The sequence below is a fragment of the Colossoma macropomum genome, unplaced genomic scaffold (assembly GCF_904425465.1).
Source record: "Colossoma macropomum unplaced genomic scaffold, Colossoma_macropomum, whole genome shotgun sequence".
Taxonomy (NCBI): Eukaryota; Metazoa; Chordata; class Actinopteri; order Characiformes; family Serrasalmidae; genus Colossoma; species Colossoma macropomum.
Window position 1 is genome coordinate 43117259 of NW_023494791.1, and position 20683 is coordinate 43137941.

Consider the following 20683-nt stretch of genomic DNA (forward strand, 5'->3'; position numbering starts at 1 on the left):
CCCAAATGCATCTTTATCGATGGTAAAAGAAACTCGCTTCTGAAGTCACCCTCCAGTCGCTCTCTGTTTTCACTTAGATAGTGTGATATTGTATTGGTGACGGTAGGGAATGAAGCAGTAGATGCTGCAGTGAACCCAAACAGAGCTCTTTATTTGGAAAAATAAATGGCATGTAGCCTGTACTGAACTTGAACTCACAGAAAACAACTGAGGGGCTACAGCATCTCAGCAGCTAAACAGCATCCTCTCCTCATATGCAAAGCAGAGGAGTCACCACCACAGTATTACTGAGAGAGAGTGAGGAGATTTTTGGGAACAATCATTCTTAAAGACATGTTACTCAAAATATAGGCTTTTTTTTCTTAACACAAACACACTCGCCAGGTTGAGACCTACTGACCTAGACAAATCATCTGTGGTGTGGAGACACTGCAAATCGTTGTGCTGAAAGAAGCGTTCTTTGTTTGTTCTGTTCTTGGAATAAACATTACAAAAGTAGTTTGACCGATTGAGGTTTCCTTTGAGAAACATTAACCCCTTTCATAGCCAGGGCCTGCTGGTGGGCCCAAAGTTTTATTACACACTTCTATAACCTAAGAATAGCTCAACTAGTTTGCATTGAAGTCTGTGTAGTTACTAAATAATAAGCCTTAGTATGTAGTATGCTTGGGATATGAATGGTTTAAGGGAAGTCTTTTAGACATACTGTAATGCATCATAATATTTCTTAAAAGAAGCTTGAATTGAAACCAATTCAGATCAATTTGCTGTCAGCTCAAAGACATATACAGTGCTTGCAGTGCTGTATAAAGTCTGTGGATGTGACTAACCCTTAGAAGTTGAAAGTTATAACTTTTGTTTTACTATACTGTTCCAAATGTAAATAGAAAATCACATATTTAATTACATAATAATTTATTTAATTTATGATTTAATTAAATTCTTTTACATATCGTGGTTTTCAGAAGAAAACCTTGTATCTCCAAAATGGTAACTTTACGTTAGAAGGAAAAAACCTACTTTAAATGTAAGTCAGTGGAACCAGACGTTTTTCCAAGTCATTTTGGACCGTTTCCTTTAGTCCAATCTTCAAGAAATTTACACACAATGTAAAGGACAACATGCTTTTTCAAATGATCAAAAACAGAAAAACGGCAAAAATGGAGATACAAGGTTTTCTTCTGACAGCAGTGATATGCTTTATATTCTATGTACAGGTTCAGTTGTATCATAAGAAAATATCTCCCCTTCTACTTACAAAGACAAATGTAGTGTGAATTAAGAGTTTAGAATCTGCACTTTCCATATAATTTCTCAGCTTGTTTCAGCTTGTCTCCGCTACGAGTGAGAAATAATTTATAATGATTTACACCATGTCTTTGTTATCACTATGACACCTTAGGGTTAATCTGGTGTCTTCACTCCACTCCGGTTAGTCATGTGTCCTCAGTTATCAACTTTCACTCAAGGATATCAGTGAGAGAGCCTCACTGCTTGGTGCTACCTGAGACTGATTGCTTGTCCTTGTCACTACCATGAAAATCACATCATGGGAGAGAGTCTTCAGACATTTACACACACATATGGGCATGGACGCAAACACACATTTGTTATCCCACAAGTCCTGTGGAGAGCAGTAAAATCAAATGCACTTCCAAGGTTGTGAAAATGTAGACTACAGCAGATTGTCATGCTGGTTAATTGGAAACTCAGTCTCTGAGTAAAAACAACCTCATTGATAATATATGGATTAAAGTGTGGATTTATTTTAACCCCTTAAAATCCCAGGCTTATGACGTATTAAGGTTTATTAATCAGTAACTACATGGACTACAGTGTAAACTTGATTGAGTTATTCTTAAGTTATAGAAGTGTGCAATAGAAGGTTGATCCCACTTTCAATCAGTAAAAATTTACAATATTTTATGTACATATTTTACATTATTTACCAGACCTCATATGTACTTACAATGATAGGTCAGTGAGCCTTACTCAAGGACTATTAATGAAGTGGCTTTAATGACCATACATGCATCAGCGCATGCACTTCCTAAAAATAGGCCGCTAAATTAATTTATAGTGCAGCTAAGCAAGATTAACAATACAAAGGGATTGAAAAAAAAGCAAAATAAAATAAAATAAGCTACTAAAATAATTAAAACTATCAAATTAAAAAATTGGAGAGAGAAATACAAATAAAACTAAAAACTAAAGTAAACCACTTATAAAGTAAAGCATAAAATTTTCAATTATCATGACCACAGAAAGAATAATGAATGGTTGTTGTTAGCAGCCCAGAAATTCCATATCACTGCATCCCTAGAAAAGTAGTCACTGTCCAGTTACCTATGGACTGTGCTGTACATCAGGTGTTTAAAGTAGTTAGCAAGAGTTGGAGAAGTCTTCTAAGCACCAGTGCCTCTTTACAGAACGCTGGAGTGATGTTCAGTTACACTGGTTAGCCACAAACACCCACCCAAACGCTTCTCCAATTTCTGAAAGCAAAACAAGAAAAAATCTCATTGTAAATTAGGAAACCGCACTCGGCCAACAGAGCAAAAATAACCAGTCTGGTTTCATTTCAGGAACCCCTCGGTTTATTTTGGATATGTGGCTTATACTATTATTAGATAATGTCTCCCACAGAGGAGGTCTCTGATGAGTATCCAAGAAGAGATCATTCCCTTTTCTCGTGCTGAAGACTGAGAAAGCAGCAGGCAGAGCAGAGCAGACTGAAGTAAAGAATAATAAACACAGGGTCGCCTTTCAGCCTCTCTCAGTCATACACGGCTGAGGTTGTAGGACCCTTAAACTTGAATTTTCTCTGATGGCTAATGCAAATGCTTTGAGATCCCCGGATTTAACATATGATGCATGTGGATATAAAATAGATTGTAAACATTCATTCAGTGCCATCATGCACTAAACGTAATGGCACTTTTCCACGTTTAGAAGCCATGTGTGAATAGCGCAAAGCATCACCTCAAAACATTATAACATTTCCAAAAAACACTGTACATGTAAACAGAGATATTAAATTAGTGGCTCAAGCACTTGCAATGCTAAGACGCTGTTGTCTGTTGTCAGTGTGTGTTCACACATGCAGATGATGATGAAGTTGTTAAGGAGGTGATGGAATTCATCAAAGTTTAAATCTAATTTCCATGAAGTGACAACAGAGGAGTTATGGCTTTGTTGCTGTGGTGCGAATGGTAATAATTTCTTGTTGCGTGAAAGACAGAAAGTGCTAGCTTTACTGGAGAATTTATGTTAATCCTGCAAATGTATGCATATTATGTGGGAAAGCACACACTGTAACATTAGGAAGTCAGTGTTGTGCATTCTGATGTAAGTGCATTGAAAGTCTTTCTGCTATTTTACACTTTGTACCTCTGCACATAGACTAAGACTTTGTCCAAAGCAAGAGTATTTGAGTAGATCATTATTTAATTTTACATAGCCTTGATACAGCTAGATCAGATGTGCGAATTACAAACCCATTTCCAAAAAAGTTGGGAGGCTGTGCAAAGTGTAAATAAAACCAAAATGCAATGAAGTGCAGATCATTTAAACCCTATATTTAATTAATAATAGTACAAAGACAAAATATCAGAAATTTGGAGCCCAAACGAAGCCGCAGAGCCCCATTGTAACTTTTTGTGTACTGTTCTAGTTTGGAGAGCGCAAATTATTGCAATCGTTTTTGCTGTACTCAAAGATTCCTCAACTTTAAGCTTCACTTCTCTGTAGAGCTTGGGTACGACTGTGCCTTTGTTTTCCTCAATGTTGCATGGACGCAGGTCTTTGCACGAGAAGTAGGTGATGGATTGTATTGTTTTCTTAGCTCACATGGAATTGGAAGGTAGCTTTGTCAAGCTAAATGTGTCCAGAGTTGTTTGGTTTTTTGATGGAGCTGATTCAGTGTTGGCTTTGCCATCAACAAAGCAAAAGTCAGCTTCTTATTTGCCAGCTTCTTGTTCAGATTCACCCTTAAATGGTTGCGTAGAATATTGTGATAATATGCTATTGACCCCCCCCCGCCCCACAAACTTTACATTGCTGGTGACAGTTGGAGACTTTAATTATGAAAGTGTTATGAACTTTTAAATAGTAAAGGATGTTTATATAATAAGAATTAGGTGGTTCATTCATGCCATCAACTGCATTTGGGCCATACTACATAGCTGTAATCTACCTTTTCACATTATGTGATTTTGTGTATGCTCTTTCTGCTCAGTCCAGTTGTGTGGTGAAGGCTGGAGTCATGTTGGCGAGGTCTGTCTGAGACTAAACCCCAGCAGAGACAGTTACGACAACGCCCAGCACTACTGTAAAAACCTGAATGGAAACATTGCGTCACTTACTTCAGCTAAACAGGTGGATTTTGTACTGGTGGAACTGCAGAGATTACAGCGACAAGAACAAGTAAGTTACAAATGTTTTTTACAAATATTTTCATGCACATATAGCCTGAAATTCATTCCTGAGTCTTGCGCCAATAGGTCTGCAGATATTGAGCTATAAACTGTATATGTAGCGAGTACAGGCACGGTCCCGAAAAATATGAACAATGTGCGTAAAATGTTAAATGACAAGGGAGAAAAAACAGAGCAACAAAAGCCCTATTTGGTTTGGATTCGTTTATGAGGGGGATGTCAGTAAATTTTTACTTAATTTTACTCCTTGGTGATGATAAAATTACTGCAGGGCCAGTTTCTTGTGGGTTGTATTTTCTACAAACCTGGATGTTTGTGTCACATGTGGTCACATGATCACAGAAAACTGAAAGTTCAAGATATTCTAAACAGAAAGTATTGCTTTGTAAGTGTAGTTGCCATTATATTAGCCCCTTCAAACAGCTTGTGGGATCTAACTCTTCTGATTGTGAGTTTATTTTCTTTCTCTTCCTACTGATGCTCTTCCAGTGTAGAGAGGGTAGAGAAGTTCTACCACCCAAACCAGTTTAATTGTTGAGAGACTCTTCCAAACCATCCACATTTTTGCAGTGCGAGAAGTGTGTAATATGGAAACGCACACTAGGAGACTAAATACGGCAAAGAGCGGCTGTCAAAAACCTTTTTTCCAACACACAGTGACGTCTGCCTGGAAAATCACTGCAAATTGTATCCGGACGGGACTAAAATTGTCAGACCACCGCTGAGCTCATTGAAAAACAGTAGGTAATTTGACCTGTAATTTTCTGAAGGGAGGAGGGAAAAAACACCGACATGGCCGATCCAGATGGAAATAAAATCACATGAAAGAAAATACTTAGCTAGTTCAGAGACCCTCTAAATACACACTAAATATCTCACAATAAGGAGGAAAAGTGCATTATGATTTCCCATTCGCATTCTCTTTTATTGCAGGTGCAGAAGGAAGGTTTAGCAGAGAGTCCCTGCTTAAAAAGGGAACAAACACTAGGTGCCGTTCATGCTTAAGCAAATATCAGAACCTCTGAAAGAAGTACTTCTGTGAAGTAAGATGAAACATTACTGTCAAAATACATTATGAATTTAATCTGCATTGTTATTGTGTAACTAAAAAACAAAGATTGAAGTCTGTGAATGCTCTGAATGGCTTGTCTTTCAATGCTAAAAGCGAGTGCACTAGATGATCTAGTAAGAATCCTGTAAATCCACACAATCTGTCCTGCATTGTCCCAATGCTTATTGTGAGTAATGAATCTTAAGCTCTAAAAATTGTGAAAGAAATCAAATAATTTTGATCCCGGGGCACATTTTAATCTACAAATACAGTTCGCTTGAATTTAACATATTCCGGAAAAAATAAAACATAACCTTTGGCCTGTGCAAAAGTTGTGGCCCATTTAATATTATTTTATTTTCTGATATGTTCATCTCAGAAAATACATAGAAATTGTGCACTAAATTGTGCAGAAGAGGGCCTTAAATTTGTTCTCTGTACAAGATGTGTTGACTTATTTTCACTTAGAAAATTAACAAAGCTCATATTTTGGAATATTACAGTTGTGTTTTATAAACTTTTATACGACAGTTAGTTCCGGCCAACCAGCTGATTGGTTGAGAAGCGTTCTAACCGTGCTGTTATTTCGCCATAACATCACAGGTTTTTCACAAACACTCTATCACTCCACTGAGATGCCGTTGCTAAGCAACGACTTTGACAGCTGTATGAGACTCTCAAGCCATTTGAACGTTTTTACTTCTTATGGGTACTTTTAAGATCACATTTGACCGACAGCTGATTTGGTCAGACTCTGAAGACGAGACTACACTAAATTCCAAAACTATCAGTTGGTCTGTGTTGAGCTGGAGAACGAACTGCCGGCTGTGCAGCGAGTGGGCGGAGCTCGTTACTCTGACGTAGTAACGAGCTGCTTGTTAAGGAACTATAATTTGGCGAAAGGAATCGCCAACATCAAAACATTAAATGCCACGTTCACGGCCCAGTTTATTAATTTCTTACTTTATTTATTAAACTGTTGTATAAAAGCAATAGAACACTCGAGGTCATGTGTTATCGCGGCCGTGATGTTATTTCGTGATAACACACTCCCTCTCGTGTTCTGTTGCTTAAGTAGTGCTCAATACTGCACCTGAAACAAGTGCAAATCAGTTCTGTAACATGACTATGTAAAGTTAATCAGTGATCTGTCTTTGTTTCAACCTGTTTAAACCTGTCTTGTGCCCACTGCATTGAATCATATATGGATTACAGTGTGAACCTTTTAAAAAATGACGTCTCTATGCATTCCTACGTCTCTCCAAATAAACATGCACACTTGTATATCTTGCTGATGGTTGAGTGCAGAGGTTTATCCAAATCAGATGTGTATCTTGCAGCCTTAGTTTATTTCCAGAATTCCAGTGTGGCATTTTGCTTATCAGCATCTGATCAGAATTTAACACACATCGCAGTTCAGCAGGACATTGGTGGTTGATTGTGTCCCCTGATGCGCTGGGGTAAATATTAGCCATGTGTTAATTGAAAAGAGAAGAGAAAACGGCCCCTTTCCTTCTCTCTTCCTCTCCCTCACCGACTGCGGTGTATGTTTGAGGTTTAAGCAGCTTTTGTCTGGCCTTTGAAGATTAACATAGTTCTTTAAAGGCTTCACTTTTGATGTGAAAAAGATGCAGAGGCACCAGTTTTTCCGCTGCCGCTCTTTTTCTTTTTGGCTGTCACTCATCCACACTCGCTCCCCATGGCTACACTAACCAGAAAGGGGATTTTCCATATTTGTCATTTTAAATCAAAGCACACAAGTCCTTTTCTCGTAAGGAGGTTGTTGATTCATGTTGAAGCACGGTAGGAATGCAGTGTGCGGTGTGCCAAATTTAGTTTGCTTTGCTCCTAAGTACCACATTCTAGACTCTTCTTGTAACACAGACAGCATATATGGCCTTGTTATTTGACAACAGAGTCACATATAGTGGCTGTATACGTAGAATCATTTTCACATGGATCTTATTTCCCCAGAAATGTACAACCCCATTTCCAAAAAAGTTGGGACACTGTGCAAAATGTAAATAAAAACAGAATGCAATGATATGCAAATCATTTAAACCCTGTATTTAATTGAAAATAGTGCAAAGACAACATATGAAATGAAGCTCTATTGTTTTTTGAAAGATATACGCCAATTTTGAATTTTGTGCCAGCAACAAGTTTCAAAAAAGTTGGGACAGGTTTACCACTGTGTTCCATCACCTCTTCTTTTAATAACACTCTGTAAGCATTTGGGAACTGAGGAGACACTGCTGTAGTTTTGAAAGTGAAATGTTTTCCCATTCCTGTTTGATATAGGATTTCAGCTGCTCAACAGTTCAGGGTCTCCTTTGTTGTATTTTTCGTTTCATAATGTGCCGAATGTTTTCAATGGGGTGACAGATCTGGACTGCAGGCTGGCCAGTTTAGCACCTGGACTCTTTTAATACAGAGCTGTGAACTGTGCGCTGATAACAAACCGGATGGTCCCTCTTCTCTTTAGCTCAGAGGACACGTCTATGATTTCCAAAAAGAATTCCAAATTTTGATTCGTTGGACCACAGGATGCTTTTCCACTTCACTTCAGTCCATCTTAAATGAGCTCAGGCCCAGAGAAGGTGGGGAGGTTTCTGGATCCTGTTTATATATGCTTTCTTCTTTGCATGATGGAGCTTGTATATGCATTTGTGGATGCAGCGATGAACTGTGTTCAAAACAGTGGTTTCTTAAGTGTTTCTGAGCCCATGCAGTGATTTTCACTACAGAATTGTGTCTGTTTTTTAACGCAGTGCTGCCTGAGGGCCCAGAGAGCACGGCCAGCATATATATGCAGTATATGTTTTCGACCTTGTTGTTTGCATATAGAGATTTCTCTGGATTCTCTGAATCTTTTAATGATATTATGTACTATAGATAATGAAATCCCCAATTTCTTTGCTGTTTTACTTTAGAAATGTTATTCTTGAATTGTTGCACTATTTGCCAGGGCAGTTTTTCAGAGTGGTGAACCCCTCCCCATCTTTACTTCTGAAAGCCTTTCTGGGATGCTCTTATTTTTTTCAATTTTTACCCGGTTTTCTCCCCAATTTAGTGGTCGCCAGTTCCACCCGCTAGTTAGGACTCCCCCAGTCACACGGTACTATCAACGCTAGGAGGGCGAAGGCTAACACAGGCTTCCTCCGAGACCTGTGAAGCCAGCCACCGCTTCTTTTTGAGCTGCCGCTCACGCAACATCATTGGACAGCTGGACGCGCTCGGAGGAAAGCGCCAACTGTCAGATCTGTTACGTCAGCTAACAGACGCCTGTGCTGACTAGCATCGCGCTGAGTGAGTGATGGGGGGGAGACGGGCAGCCATCCCACCCACCCAGAGAGAGCGACGGACGGCTGTAGCATCACCAGGGATCGAACTCGCGATCTCCTGATGATAGGGCCAACGCTTAGACGGTTGCGCCACTCGGGAGCCCGGGATGCTCTTTTTATATCCAGTCGTGTTACTGACCTGTTGCTAGTTAATCTAAATAGTTGTGAGATGTTTCACCAGTTTCAGCATTACACAACTTTACCAGCCTTTGTTGTCCCGTCCCAACTTCTTTGAAACGTATTGTTGGCATCAAAAATTGGACATTTTTTAAAAGACAATAAAATTTCTCAGTTTCAACATTTGATATGTTGTCTTTTTACTACTTTCAATTAAATATAGGGTTTAAATGATTTGCACATCGTTGCATTCTGTTTTTATTCACATTTTGCACAGCATCCCAACTTTTTTGGAAACTGTTGTAGTTCAAAATTTTTTGCAATTTCCATGTACCTTGCAAAATAAGAGTTCACGCAGAGGTTTATGAAGATGAATCTCTCTTTCCTGTTTTAGATAATTTAAAGTATTCTCCAAACACACAAGGTCGTATTAACTTTTTTATGACAGCCTGAACACGGGGTCAAAATCCATTCAACTTGTTAAGCAGAATTGTGAGGATTACTTACAGCCACTCTGTCATCACAGGAAAAAGGGCCTCAATGAATAATGTACTGTTGGATCTCTTTAATCTGTGTTTAACTTCATGTGGCCTTAAAGTCCTCATAATGAATTAACCTTTGTGCTGAATAACTGCATTAGACATCTCCCAGTCCTCATTTAACAGCAGTGCAGTGAAAGAGAATAACTGTGGTGTTATCTAGGGCTGCACAATATATTGTTTCTTAATCGTTATTATGATTTGGCAGATGAATGCAGAGTCCTCTAACCAACCACAACGTTCAGTATTGAGCATCACAGTCGCCCTTCATTTATTTCATTTGTAGTCATAAGGTTTTAGACAAATTATTTATTTTTCAATTGATATATCTGAGAAGAGTAGATATAAAATAATCTAACTGCTTAATAAGGGGATAAGTGGAAGATAAATGTTTGCATGTTAAATGTAGTTAAATGATAAATAGAGTAATTAAAAGATACACAGAAAATGTGACTCCACAGGTCTTTCTAACCATCCTTCCACTGTGAGAAGACAGCACTGGGGGTCTGAAAGGATGTGTAGGTGTCAAGAAGCACTTTCTGAGGAGGTAAACCAAAAGAAGAAATGTGCTAGTCAAGCAAAGAAGCTGTTGGTGTTCTCAGATCAATGGACTGACCAACTCAGAGTCTAGACCTCAACATTGCAACATGTGTTTGGGATTACTTGGATTGGAATACATGGAAAATACAAAACTTCTACGGCTGGACTGAAAAATATCCCTGTAAATTTCTTTAAAAAATGAAAGAAAGCCTCCCGAAAAGGCTTTTGTGTATTTTTCTGTGCAATATGTTTTGTACTTGTTGTTTGAAAAATGATTTACTTGTATTTTAATGGCCGTTTTGACTGGAAAATAAATAAATGAAGGGAGGTCTATGATATTTGCACAGTAATGCATCAAGAAAAATAGCAATAAATTCGCTTTATGGTGTGTTTTCTTAACATTTGCACCCCTTGTTCACCCTTTCTCTCTCTTATAGTTGTTAAGCTGTTTTGGAAATACATGAGAGTTGGTTCTGCAGTTTTTGGTTTTTGGCAGCAGCACCTATTAGACAAATATGAATAGCTGTAACGTTTCTTTTTTGCAGAATCTGTCTCCTTGGGTGGGTCTGAGGAAGATAAATGTGTCGTACTGGGGCTGGGAAGACTTGTCTCCTTTCACAAACAACACGTTGCACTGGTTACAAGGGGAGCCCAGTGACTCTGGCTTCTGTGCGCACCTGGAGAAAACCCAAGTGACTGGACTCAGAACTAAACCCTGCACTGCCAGCACAGATGGCCTAATCTGTCAGAAACCCATTGGTGAGTGTGTTCTTACTTAGATTTAACTGTTTATCAGGTCTTTTAACTGTTTATGGCCGTAGTCTAGTAATCAGTTTTACTGTAAACCATTCGCTTTCTATGATCTTCAGTTGTCCTTAATATCGAATCTGATCCAGTATTTGCCTCTGTGTAGATAATAGATGCAGTGTCATAGTTCACCCTATATATGGACATGAATGCTAGACTGACAACACTGACATGCTTTGGAACTTCAGCTCACCTCAAAGTGACTCACTGCAGTATCAAAATGAGTTGGAATGTCTAGATGCTAGTGTAGAGTAGTTAAATTACTCTACTCTCTTCTTACTGTAAAGAAGCGAAAGTTCCCCTGATCTCGTCTGCAGCCGGCGTGCAGTATTTTCTGTACACATTAAGTGTCCCAGTGATTATTTGAATCAACTCCACTGTAACGACGGAAAACGCCTTGTTTTTAAAGTGGAAAGAGTGTGGGCACGTCTTCGGAAATCACTTGCAGTCGGAAGTTTCTCCAACAGGGAGTGCAGTCAGAATGCAAGTCGCCACGAATCTGTGGCAGAAGAAGCTCAGAAACGTACGCGTTTGCAGTGACGTTTATTATAATGACATTAAGTAGTTAAGTAGTCGAAGTAGTTTTCAGTCATATTATTCTATATGTGAGTTTCATTAAATATTTTCATTAAAACAGTTAATATTAAACAAAGCATAGATGGCTCCCGAGTGGCGCAACCGTCTAAGCGTTGGCCCTATCATCAGGAGATCGCGAGTTCGATCCCTGGTGATGCTACAGCCATCCGTAGCTGGGAGTCCGAGAGAGCACAATTGGCCTCGCTCTCTCTGGGAGGGTGGGATGTCCCCTCCTTCTCCCCCCATCACTCAGCGCGATGCTAGTCAGCGCAGGCGTCTGTTAGCTGACGTAACAGATCTGGCGGTCGGCGCTTTCCTCCGAGCGCGTTCGGCTGTCCAATGACGTTGCGTGAGTGGCAGTTCGAAAAGAAGCGGTGGTTGGCTTCACAGGTCTTGGAGGAAGCCTGTGTTAGCCTTCACCCTCCTAGCGTTGATAGCATCGTGTGATTGGGGGAGTCCTAACTAGCGGGTGGAATTGGAGACGACTAAATTGGGGAGAAAATCGGGTAAAAATAAAAAAAAAAAACAAAAAAAACAAAAACAAAGCATTGATTAAAATAGAATAAAAAGTTGGTCAAAGCTGCTGCGGACCGCATGTAATTTTGTTTGGGGGGGGTGGGGAATATTATCGATAATCACAGTTTTTTGACTAGAATATCGTGCTAATTATTTGTAGATATTGCTCAGGCCCAGTTCACACTTACTGCAAATGACATTTCATGCCTGTCAGATTCATCAACATTCAGTTCTTGTTTTCGTTTTTTTTTGCTGAATAATAGAAACCAAAAAATTAACCTTAAACCCGTAGAGAACACAATGTACATGCAGCACATCATTTTCAGTAGGGGATGAAGAAGCATCATTTTTCAATTTTCCGGGAGTTATTCAACACAATACTACTTTGAAGTTTTGTAGGACAGTGTTGGGCAGCCTGCTCTGCTGGCCAGAGCAGAATAGTGGAGCTGATGGTTGAGTAACTCTTGAAGGTGTATTACAAAACACTGGAAAGGATGCCTAGGTTTGCAAAAAATGAAAATAATGGAAGGGAGGTGGTAAAGCATAAATGTGATGTATTGTGCTTGTATTACTAATATCATTCTCTCTGGTAGAGGTTTAAAGGAGTACCTTTACCTTTGACATACCTGCTGTCCATAAAAACTGACAAAAGTTTGGACAAAGTTCAGGCTTCATGACGGCTACTTCTGTTGTAGCTATTCAGTATAGAGTTATTCATTTGTATAGATAACAGTGTGTCACAATGTCATACCTACAACTAAAGAAGAAAACTTTGGTCACCAAATATATCTTAGTTCATCAACTACATTTGTGAAAAGGGGAAAATTGTGTAAATTTGATTCAGTGCAGAACCTGTGTACACCTACCCATGCCATTCTGTCTCAGTGGATAAAGTACAGTAAACTGTGCAATATATAGAAAATGTCATTGAAGTATGAATGTGTTTCCAACAGCGAGTCCGAGCCCGAGGGTGCTCCCATGTAAGACGCCCTGCTCACTGCGCAGCACCTGCGATAACTGCACCGGCCAGGCCATGGGGTGTGTGTGGTGCAGCAACACTAAACGCTGTGTGGATTCTAACGCCTACGTCGTCTCTTTCCCATATGGACAGTGTTTGGAGTGGCAGACTGGAGACTGCAGATGTGAGTTTTCTATTAAATAATAAGAAAAGGAAATAGTTTTCTATTAAATAATTTAATAAATATGTTTCCTGTATCACATTCTTCACATTCTTCTACAATACCTCCTTTATGTGAGTACATCTTCAGAGCATCAACAAAAAATATATTTTAGACATTTAAGTCTCCCAAAGTTTAAATATGTCAGGTGGCGCGACAGTCCATCCATGCAGGATAAATAATTTATTAAAAAAGGTCATTTTTGGCATAGAATATTCTAAAAACAATAGTTTGGCATAAGGCTGCACGATATTGGGAAAAAAAGTGACATTGCAATATTTTTTTTCTGCAATATATGTTGTAAAAAAATACAGACATTTTCACCAGATCACATAAATACCTCTATTTCTAAACAGTTAATCATTCTAAAATCATTGGGGTGAATTTGTAGAGGAGTGAATCTGCTTAGAAAATAAAAATAATAATAAAAAAAGCTGAAAAATGACTTTTCACACCATCATACTTTCTTGAACTTGAAGAAAGGTCTTGAAAAGGATTCAGGGTCAAGAATGATTGTGATTGGTGGTTCGCTGTGCATACTGAGGCTGCACGTCACTCACCAACAACAAACCCAGTGCATCCAAAAACCCTTATATCGGAGTAAACTATATCAGATGGACTTCTTTTGTAGACTAGTCATAGAAAATAAGACTCGTGCTAGTTCTCCTTTTGTATCAAACAGCAAAAAGTTGTAATCTTTCCTGATTTCGGACTGTGGTCTGATCGGTCATTACTAGCTCCAGGGCCAGAGCGACTTTAACCTTCCACTTGTTTTGGGTAACATTAATACCCACGATTTTACCACGTTTTCACTGACAAAGGATGACTTAGACTGGAATGGTAGTGAAGAGCTGGGCATTAATTGAGGACAGTTTGATGATAAAAAACTTTTTATATATCATGAGGATCATCAGTACTAGAACACTGAATAACTGCATGTAGAATAAAAAGATGAGCGATCATAGAGGGCCTGTAAACAACAACAACAACCAGTGTATAGTAACTGCATAAACCACATAGTAGCTGATTGGATGCCAGCTCAATATGCCATTGTCTTCTTTTATTTTTTCACGAATGATTTGATTTTTCTTCTGCTCCTTAAATAGCTTATTTGTGCAATATTGTGATACATATTGCGTGTCTTGAAAATGTCTTGAAATATTGTGATATTATGTTTTTTGCCAGATCACCTACACCCACAAACTGACAGTCCAGATTTGGGTCTGACAATGCTGTCAGTTTATCTGTATTTATATGTATATTCGTACGCACACACACACACTTCATCTGTTTCTTTCTCTTTCACTCTGTCCATCCTATCATTCTCCTTCTGTACTCCTCCCATCTGTTGTTATTAAGGCCTGAGGAAGATTGAGTTCTGTTAGAGCAGACACTGTAAATTTCCAGCCTGCCGCTCAGACGCGCTCACTATAAACTCCACCGCTCGAAAATCCATCAAGTATCGACGTCTGTCCGACTCCGTGCATGAGGACACGTTCCGGAGAGAGATTCTGCTCTGATCTTAGATTATCCTCACTCCCTATCAGACTCAGCTCCTGTACTGCACTACCAGCATGTATAGATCTTTGCTTCAAAGTAGTGTACATCATATTAAGGAAATTTGTGAACTGAAAATGGACCTTTAGTTCTTGTAAGTAGTCTTCAGAAGCTAGTGAGGTTCTCTCTAGGGCTGTCACAATCGATTATATTAGTAATTGAGTAATGCACTGATTGTTTTAATAATTAAGTAAGTAATTAGAGCTTTAAGAAAATGGACTAAAGGAAGAAAGGAAGATGAACTAGAAACTAGGAAGCCTTTAAAGTATAAAAACAAAAAAATGCGTCAAAAAGTGCGTATAAACTTGTGTCTGTCAAGCTGTTTTGTACTTGAAGAGAGACTAGAAGAAGAATTTAAATTGTGCATTAAGATTTTGCTGCAAACTAATCACTGCATATTTATCAAGAAGATACATTTTAATTTTAATCAGTTTAATCAATTAATCAAATGTAATAATTTAATAATCAAATAATCAGTACATATTTTTATCAAAATGGCTGAATGAATGAATATAATGAATCATGCGCGCTATACCATTGTCTAACTGTGCCCTTGATTGATTATGGCATCATGGGGAGAGGCTTTCCAGAAAATTTCTGTGTATTTGCACTACGAGTGATTGGCCGCAGCATGTTTTCAGTGTGTGCAGGTGAAAAATTACGGGAATAATGACTGAGAGTCTGTTCTAAATCTTCAAAAGTTAGTCAATATCCACTTCCTTTCTTCAGAAAGCTGATTTAGGTAATGTGGTAGTGCCACAAAAAATGCCTGCTTAAACCAAAAAAAACTAAACAGAATGAACATGCTTGTGTGTCTGATTAGGAACATGAATAACTTTGTGCTTGATGTAATAGTTTGGTAGTTCATACTGTGGTAATCTGTGCATTTACTCTCTATGAATAGCTTCTTGATAACATATTAAAATGGATAAAGCTTACGGTGTCCAACTGGCTATAGTACTTTTATTGTTTTTAACAGCTTTGTAATCACAGTGCCATTCAATCATTTAAGCCTGGTTCATGTTTGACAAGGGAGAACGTTTCATGCATGGATGGCTGTAACTAGGCATTATATAGTACTGTCTAGAAGTCAGAGATCACCCTTTATCTATTTATTTTCAGTGAAAACAGCTATTAAGTCTGAAATTTTTCAGAGTTAGGAAAAAAGGAAGAAAGCTTGTATGTAAAATTGCACACAGGCCTCAGCAGCTACATAAAACATCAGATTTTTCAGAAGTGTGTCCATCTTTGTCTTTATTACAGCTGTTATTCTTGTCGGGAGGGATATTTTTCCACACCTCGAAATTTCAGTCTTAGAAGCTGGTTGCATTTTCTGCTTCTAGTGATCCAAATAATACAAAATACAAATTTTTGATTTTTCAGCACTTAAAATCTTAGATGTCAGATGTCCAGGTTTTTCTAGCGCAAATTTACTTCGTTTTGTCTATTTCCTTTTCTCAGTAACAGCTTCTCGACAGCTACACATCCTTTCAGAATTGCGTTGTCTTCTCGCAGTAGGACAGACAGAAACGTCTGTAGATTTTTTCTGATCTGTTCCGAAGGCAACGTAGGCTGATAGGATATGTACTACATATTAAAAGAAAAGGCAAATAATGAGACATTGAATCTTGTGTATCTTAAATCTCTGGGTGTTGTGTTTTCAGACATTCAGTCATGTACAACTTTATGACCACCGTGATAGTTTGAATGTATGAGTGATTCATGATACTGTTGTCAATAAAGAATACAGGCTTTCCATTTCCATTTTTTTTCCGTAAGACGTTTGTTTACGACGGGTTTACTGATCCTTATCTGGAGACACTAGTTATTACTTGTATCCTCACTGCTTGAACTGCTGGTCTCTTGTGTGTTGTTTTCTTGGATGTTGACAGTAGAGGATCATAAATACGATTTATCACGGAATAAACATCATTAGGGTCAGCTCTCTGCTGGAAACAGGGAGGATTAGCGATATAAGAATTCTGATGAGGGTTCAGCCCTCATTTTCCTATTGCGAAAGTTCACCCTCATTTTTCTATTGGCAGAGTAAACACTGTGCAGCAGTTCCCTAGTCTGAAATTCCCTACAGATCTACCTGTTGTGATTGAGGATAATTTAATTAGAGAAAGTGCAGTTTTCATATTTAAACAAAGCTCTAGACAGAGATAAAGAAATGCATTGTGCCTGACAGCACAATAATACGCACCTAATCAAAATGGAAATGAGTGTGACTTCACTAGCTTAGTATTCTCCACAAATACGGTCTTTTGAATCTAAAAGCCAGATAAAAGAAATACCTTCCGCATAATGTGCCATCAAGCCGTGTGGCGTGTACATTGTGTTGCAAAGTTATGTTAGGGCTTTAGTTTGATGTTATTTCCTTAGCAGCCTTTTTCAGTTTCAGAGCTTGTCCACGGCGTTCTGTTTTGAAGCTCAAACAAATGCTTCAAGATCCTCCACACAATTTCTCTTTAAAAATGTATCATCCGACATTATTTTGAAGAAAGTTTCCTCTTCAGCGTGATTTTTTTTGATTCTCCATGCCCACATACATGTTTTCTTCTTATTTGATGCTTACTGGTTTCTGACATAGAAGCAAGTGTTTTCGGGCAGTGGAATTTAGAGGTTTTACTGTCGCCAGTAGAGGTATTTATCAGTTTGGGCCTGGGGGATGCTCAGCCTCTCCAGTCTGGCTGCCCCCTTTAAAGAACATTTCCCTGAACACAGTGGAATTGTGAGCCCAGCTGGAAATGCACTCCCAGAAGGTCATGCATATCAGGACTTAATTAGAACACGGCTCTGTCCTCTTTGCTTATTCTAAAGTTCTGTATTGCATTTTGTATTCCATGTTTTATTTTTTGTCATTTTGTAGATGGTGATATATCCAGACTGAGCTGTTTTGTTTTGTGGGAGAAATGAATATTGTTCACAGAAATCACCTGTATCAAACTCTGGCAAACGTCAGTGTTGCAAAATAGATATGTGTAGACACACATACCCCTTTCCCACAAATGCCATTGGGTACTCTAAATTATGAGGCCATTAAGTTGTTGAAATAGGAATATTGCTACATACATAGTAAGCTGTTTTGGTAAAGTGGTTTTATATTGTCAGTTAAGGGCACAAGAGTGTTAACTTGCATGTAGTCTTAACCCCAGACATTTACATGTATGCATTTGGCAGACGCTCCTATCTAGAATGACTTAGTCATGTTACTGAGGTAGGCAGATGTTTAGAGTCTTGTCCTGGGTGTCTTATTGGTATAGCATTGTGTGCCTACCTGGGTAGGGAATTGATAGAATTGAATGGATGGATAGAACGAACAGATAGAATTGAATGGATATATAGAACGGACAGATTGGTTGCAGCCCCACTAGTCGGTTCTCGTAGTCGACGTGTTGGATGCTGGAGAAATGGGCAGGTGTGAATACCTGATGACTGGACGAAGTTATGACAGATGATTTGATCGGAGCACCTCTGAAGCAGCGAGGTTTGTAGATTGCTCCCAGTCAGCAATGGTGGGTCCTGCTGACAGTGGTCCAAGGAGGGACAAACCACGAACTGACGTTAAGATATTGGGTGCCCAGGGCTCATTGACGTGCAAGGGCAGCAAAGCCTATCCCATCTGGTCTGAAGCGATTACATATGTCACAGAAAACTTCGCCTGGTCCGATCAGTTCTGTTTCCTTCCTGTGGGCGGCTGGATATATATGCGCCATTTACCTGGGGAAGTGATGGCTCCAGGATACACTGTGGGAAGAAGACAAGCCAGTGGAATGAATATGATGTTCTGGGCAATGTTCTGCTGGGAAACCCTGGGTCCGGGCATTCATGTCACATGCCACCTAATTAAACATCAGTGCAAACCAGGTACATTTGTGGTTGGCATCTGCACGCTTTTGTGGTCCCTCAGTTAAACGTGCATTTTAAAACCGTGAAACGCATTGCGCAGGTTAGACAAGAGATTTCCAGTTTCTGTGCGCTTTTGCGCCATAGACAACAAGGAAAAGAAGTGTCTGAGAGTGTTTGAAAAGGCATTGGCTGAACGCGCCCAATCTCTCTTTCTCACTTTTTCCCAGTCCATTCTGCAGAGCAGCCCACACACAGCCTGGGTTTCTGTGTTGAGCACTTATCCTAAGAGAGTGGGGAATAGACCCTCGGAGCAAGGTCTGTTCTCGATTAAAAGTTTGAGAGGTGCTAGTTCAAGACTATTTTTTTTGTTCTAGTGCATACAGAGCAGTAATTAGTAGCAGAGGAAAGGGTTGTGTGTGGACATGAAGTGCTAAGGACACTCACATAAAGTTTTCAGTGTCAGAAGCTATATTTATAGAGCAAGTTTGTTGCCCACTTTTTTACTACATCCTCACGATATGGCTCTCTAAATTGAGTCATAAATGTTCGTTTATTGTGAGCATGCATTACGTTGTTATATAAGTTGGTAGGCGTGCGTCATAAAACGGAGGAATATTAGGTTAGCTAATTACTAAAAATGGAAGAATGTAAGGGTTGCTAATTTGCTCATTCATATGGAGGACCAACATTTATTATTCCCTACTTAGTAAATTGGCAGTGGCTGTAGCGGTTGTTAGTAGCAGTGTTTATGTTGGGTAGTACTGAGGTCTCAGACCTGCAAAGGTATTGCCCATTCTTTTTGCTGACCACTGGAACTTCAATTCAACTGATATGTTACACATGAGTGCAAAGATATTTGCCTATTAACCTAATGACTCCTGCATATGATCTGTTAATGATAACTTAAACTCCCACATTGCTCATGCATTTAAATATGTGCAGTACAGATAAGCTTTACATTATAGTCATTGTTTTTAAGACTTTGAAGAAGTAGGCTGGAAGGCATTTAACGCAACAAAGATATTTGTACAGTACAGTGTAAAGTACAGTACAGTACAGTGAACAAAACAAAACAATATCTGAATCTGAAGTAGGCACTGATAGTAGAAACTGCATGCTGTATTACTGATTACTGCTGTTTTGCATACTGTGAGCATCCTGACTGATCGATTTTAGAGTGAGATATCATCTCTAGATAACAAAAAAAGTGTGAAGTTCATCACATCTTTAGATGTTATCCAGTAGTTGACATAGTTATCTTTTAATCATTTAGAAGTTTCCCACAGATGTGTTTTTGCAGTAGTATCATTGTGAAAATCGCTTATCCTTACACATCACACAAAAACATGTTAGATCACCCTTTCCAGTCAAAGTAGGTGGTTCTTCGCCTGCACCAGACTCTCTGACAGGCATAGGCATAAGTCTGACTGGGGCATCAAGAGTTTTCATAGGATCCAACAAACTAAGGCTTCTTTTTCTCTTCACAGCCGAACAGTTATGAGCACAGAGAGTAATGGTTCCAGTGGCTTTTGCACACAGATACGGTTTGACACGGAACGCTTAAAAACCAGGCTCAGCACGGTTTTTGGCATGCTTAACTAACGTACTCAGGGCTACAGAACCGCTCGGTGGGAGGATGTAACGATGTAGCTATTTGCTGACGTTCTACGTTTCATACTTTTACTGCATGTGTCATTACACACACAGATGTCTCTGATTCTATGGGGTAATTGACCCATATTCTGTCCTCACTAAAGTAAGGCATATAGCTAAGCTAAAACAGCAACAACATTTATACACAGGAATTTAAATTGGGTAAAGAGGTAAACAAAAGTTGCTTACATACTGAATTGCAAGGTTTTTGTATTAAGCATTTCTGTGTAATGATGTTTTGCCAGCACTGTTTCATGATTTAGTGACAGTATCTGACTATCAGTGTAACCAAGCTTTAAAAGTCAAACATGCTTTTTGTACACCAGGGGTCGGCAAACCAAACGTTAAGCAGAGCCATTTTGTCCTTTCAACAGAAATCAAACCATCGTGGGAGCCACAACATTTTATGTCCATTTTACCATCTTGGCTATAAATATGTCTCAGTATGTGCTGATGTCCTAGTATAGGCTAAAAATGTAAACAAAAGCACAAACTTGGTTCTGCTTTAAGCTTTAGC

General features: G+C 39.0%; 1 protein-coding gene across 1 annotated transcript in view; it reads left to right on the top strand.

Annotated features, from left to right (window-relative positions):
• Positions 1-20683, top strand: part of atrnl1a (attractin-like 1a) — a 370723-nt gene that overhangs the window by 80339 nt on the left and 269701 nt on the right. The window contains 3 exon segments of the mRNA XM_036575121.1: positions 4238-4425; positions 10573-10786; positions 12880-13068. Coding sequence (XP_036431014.1) covers positions 4238-4425; positions 10573-10786; positions 12880-13068 — 591 coding nt within the window.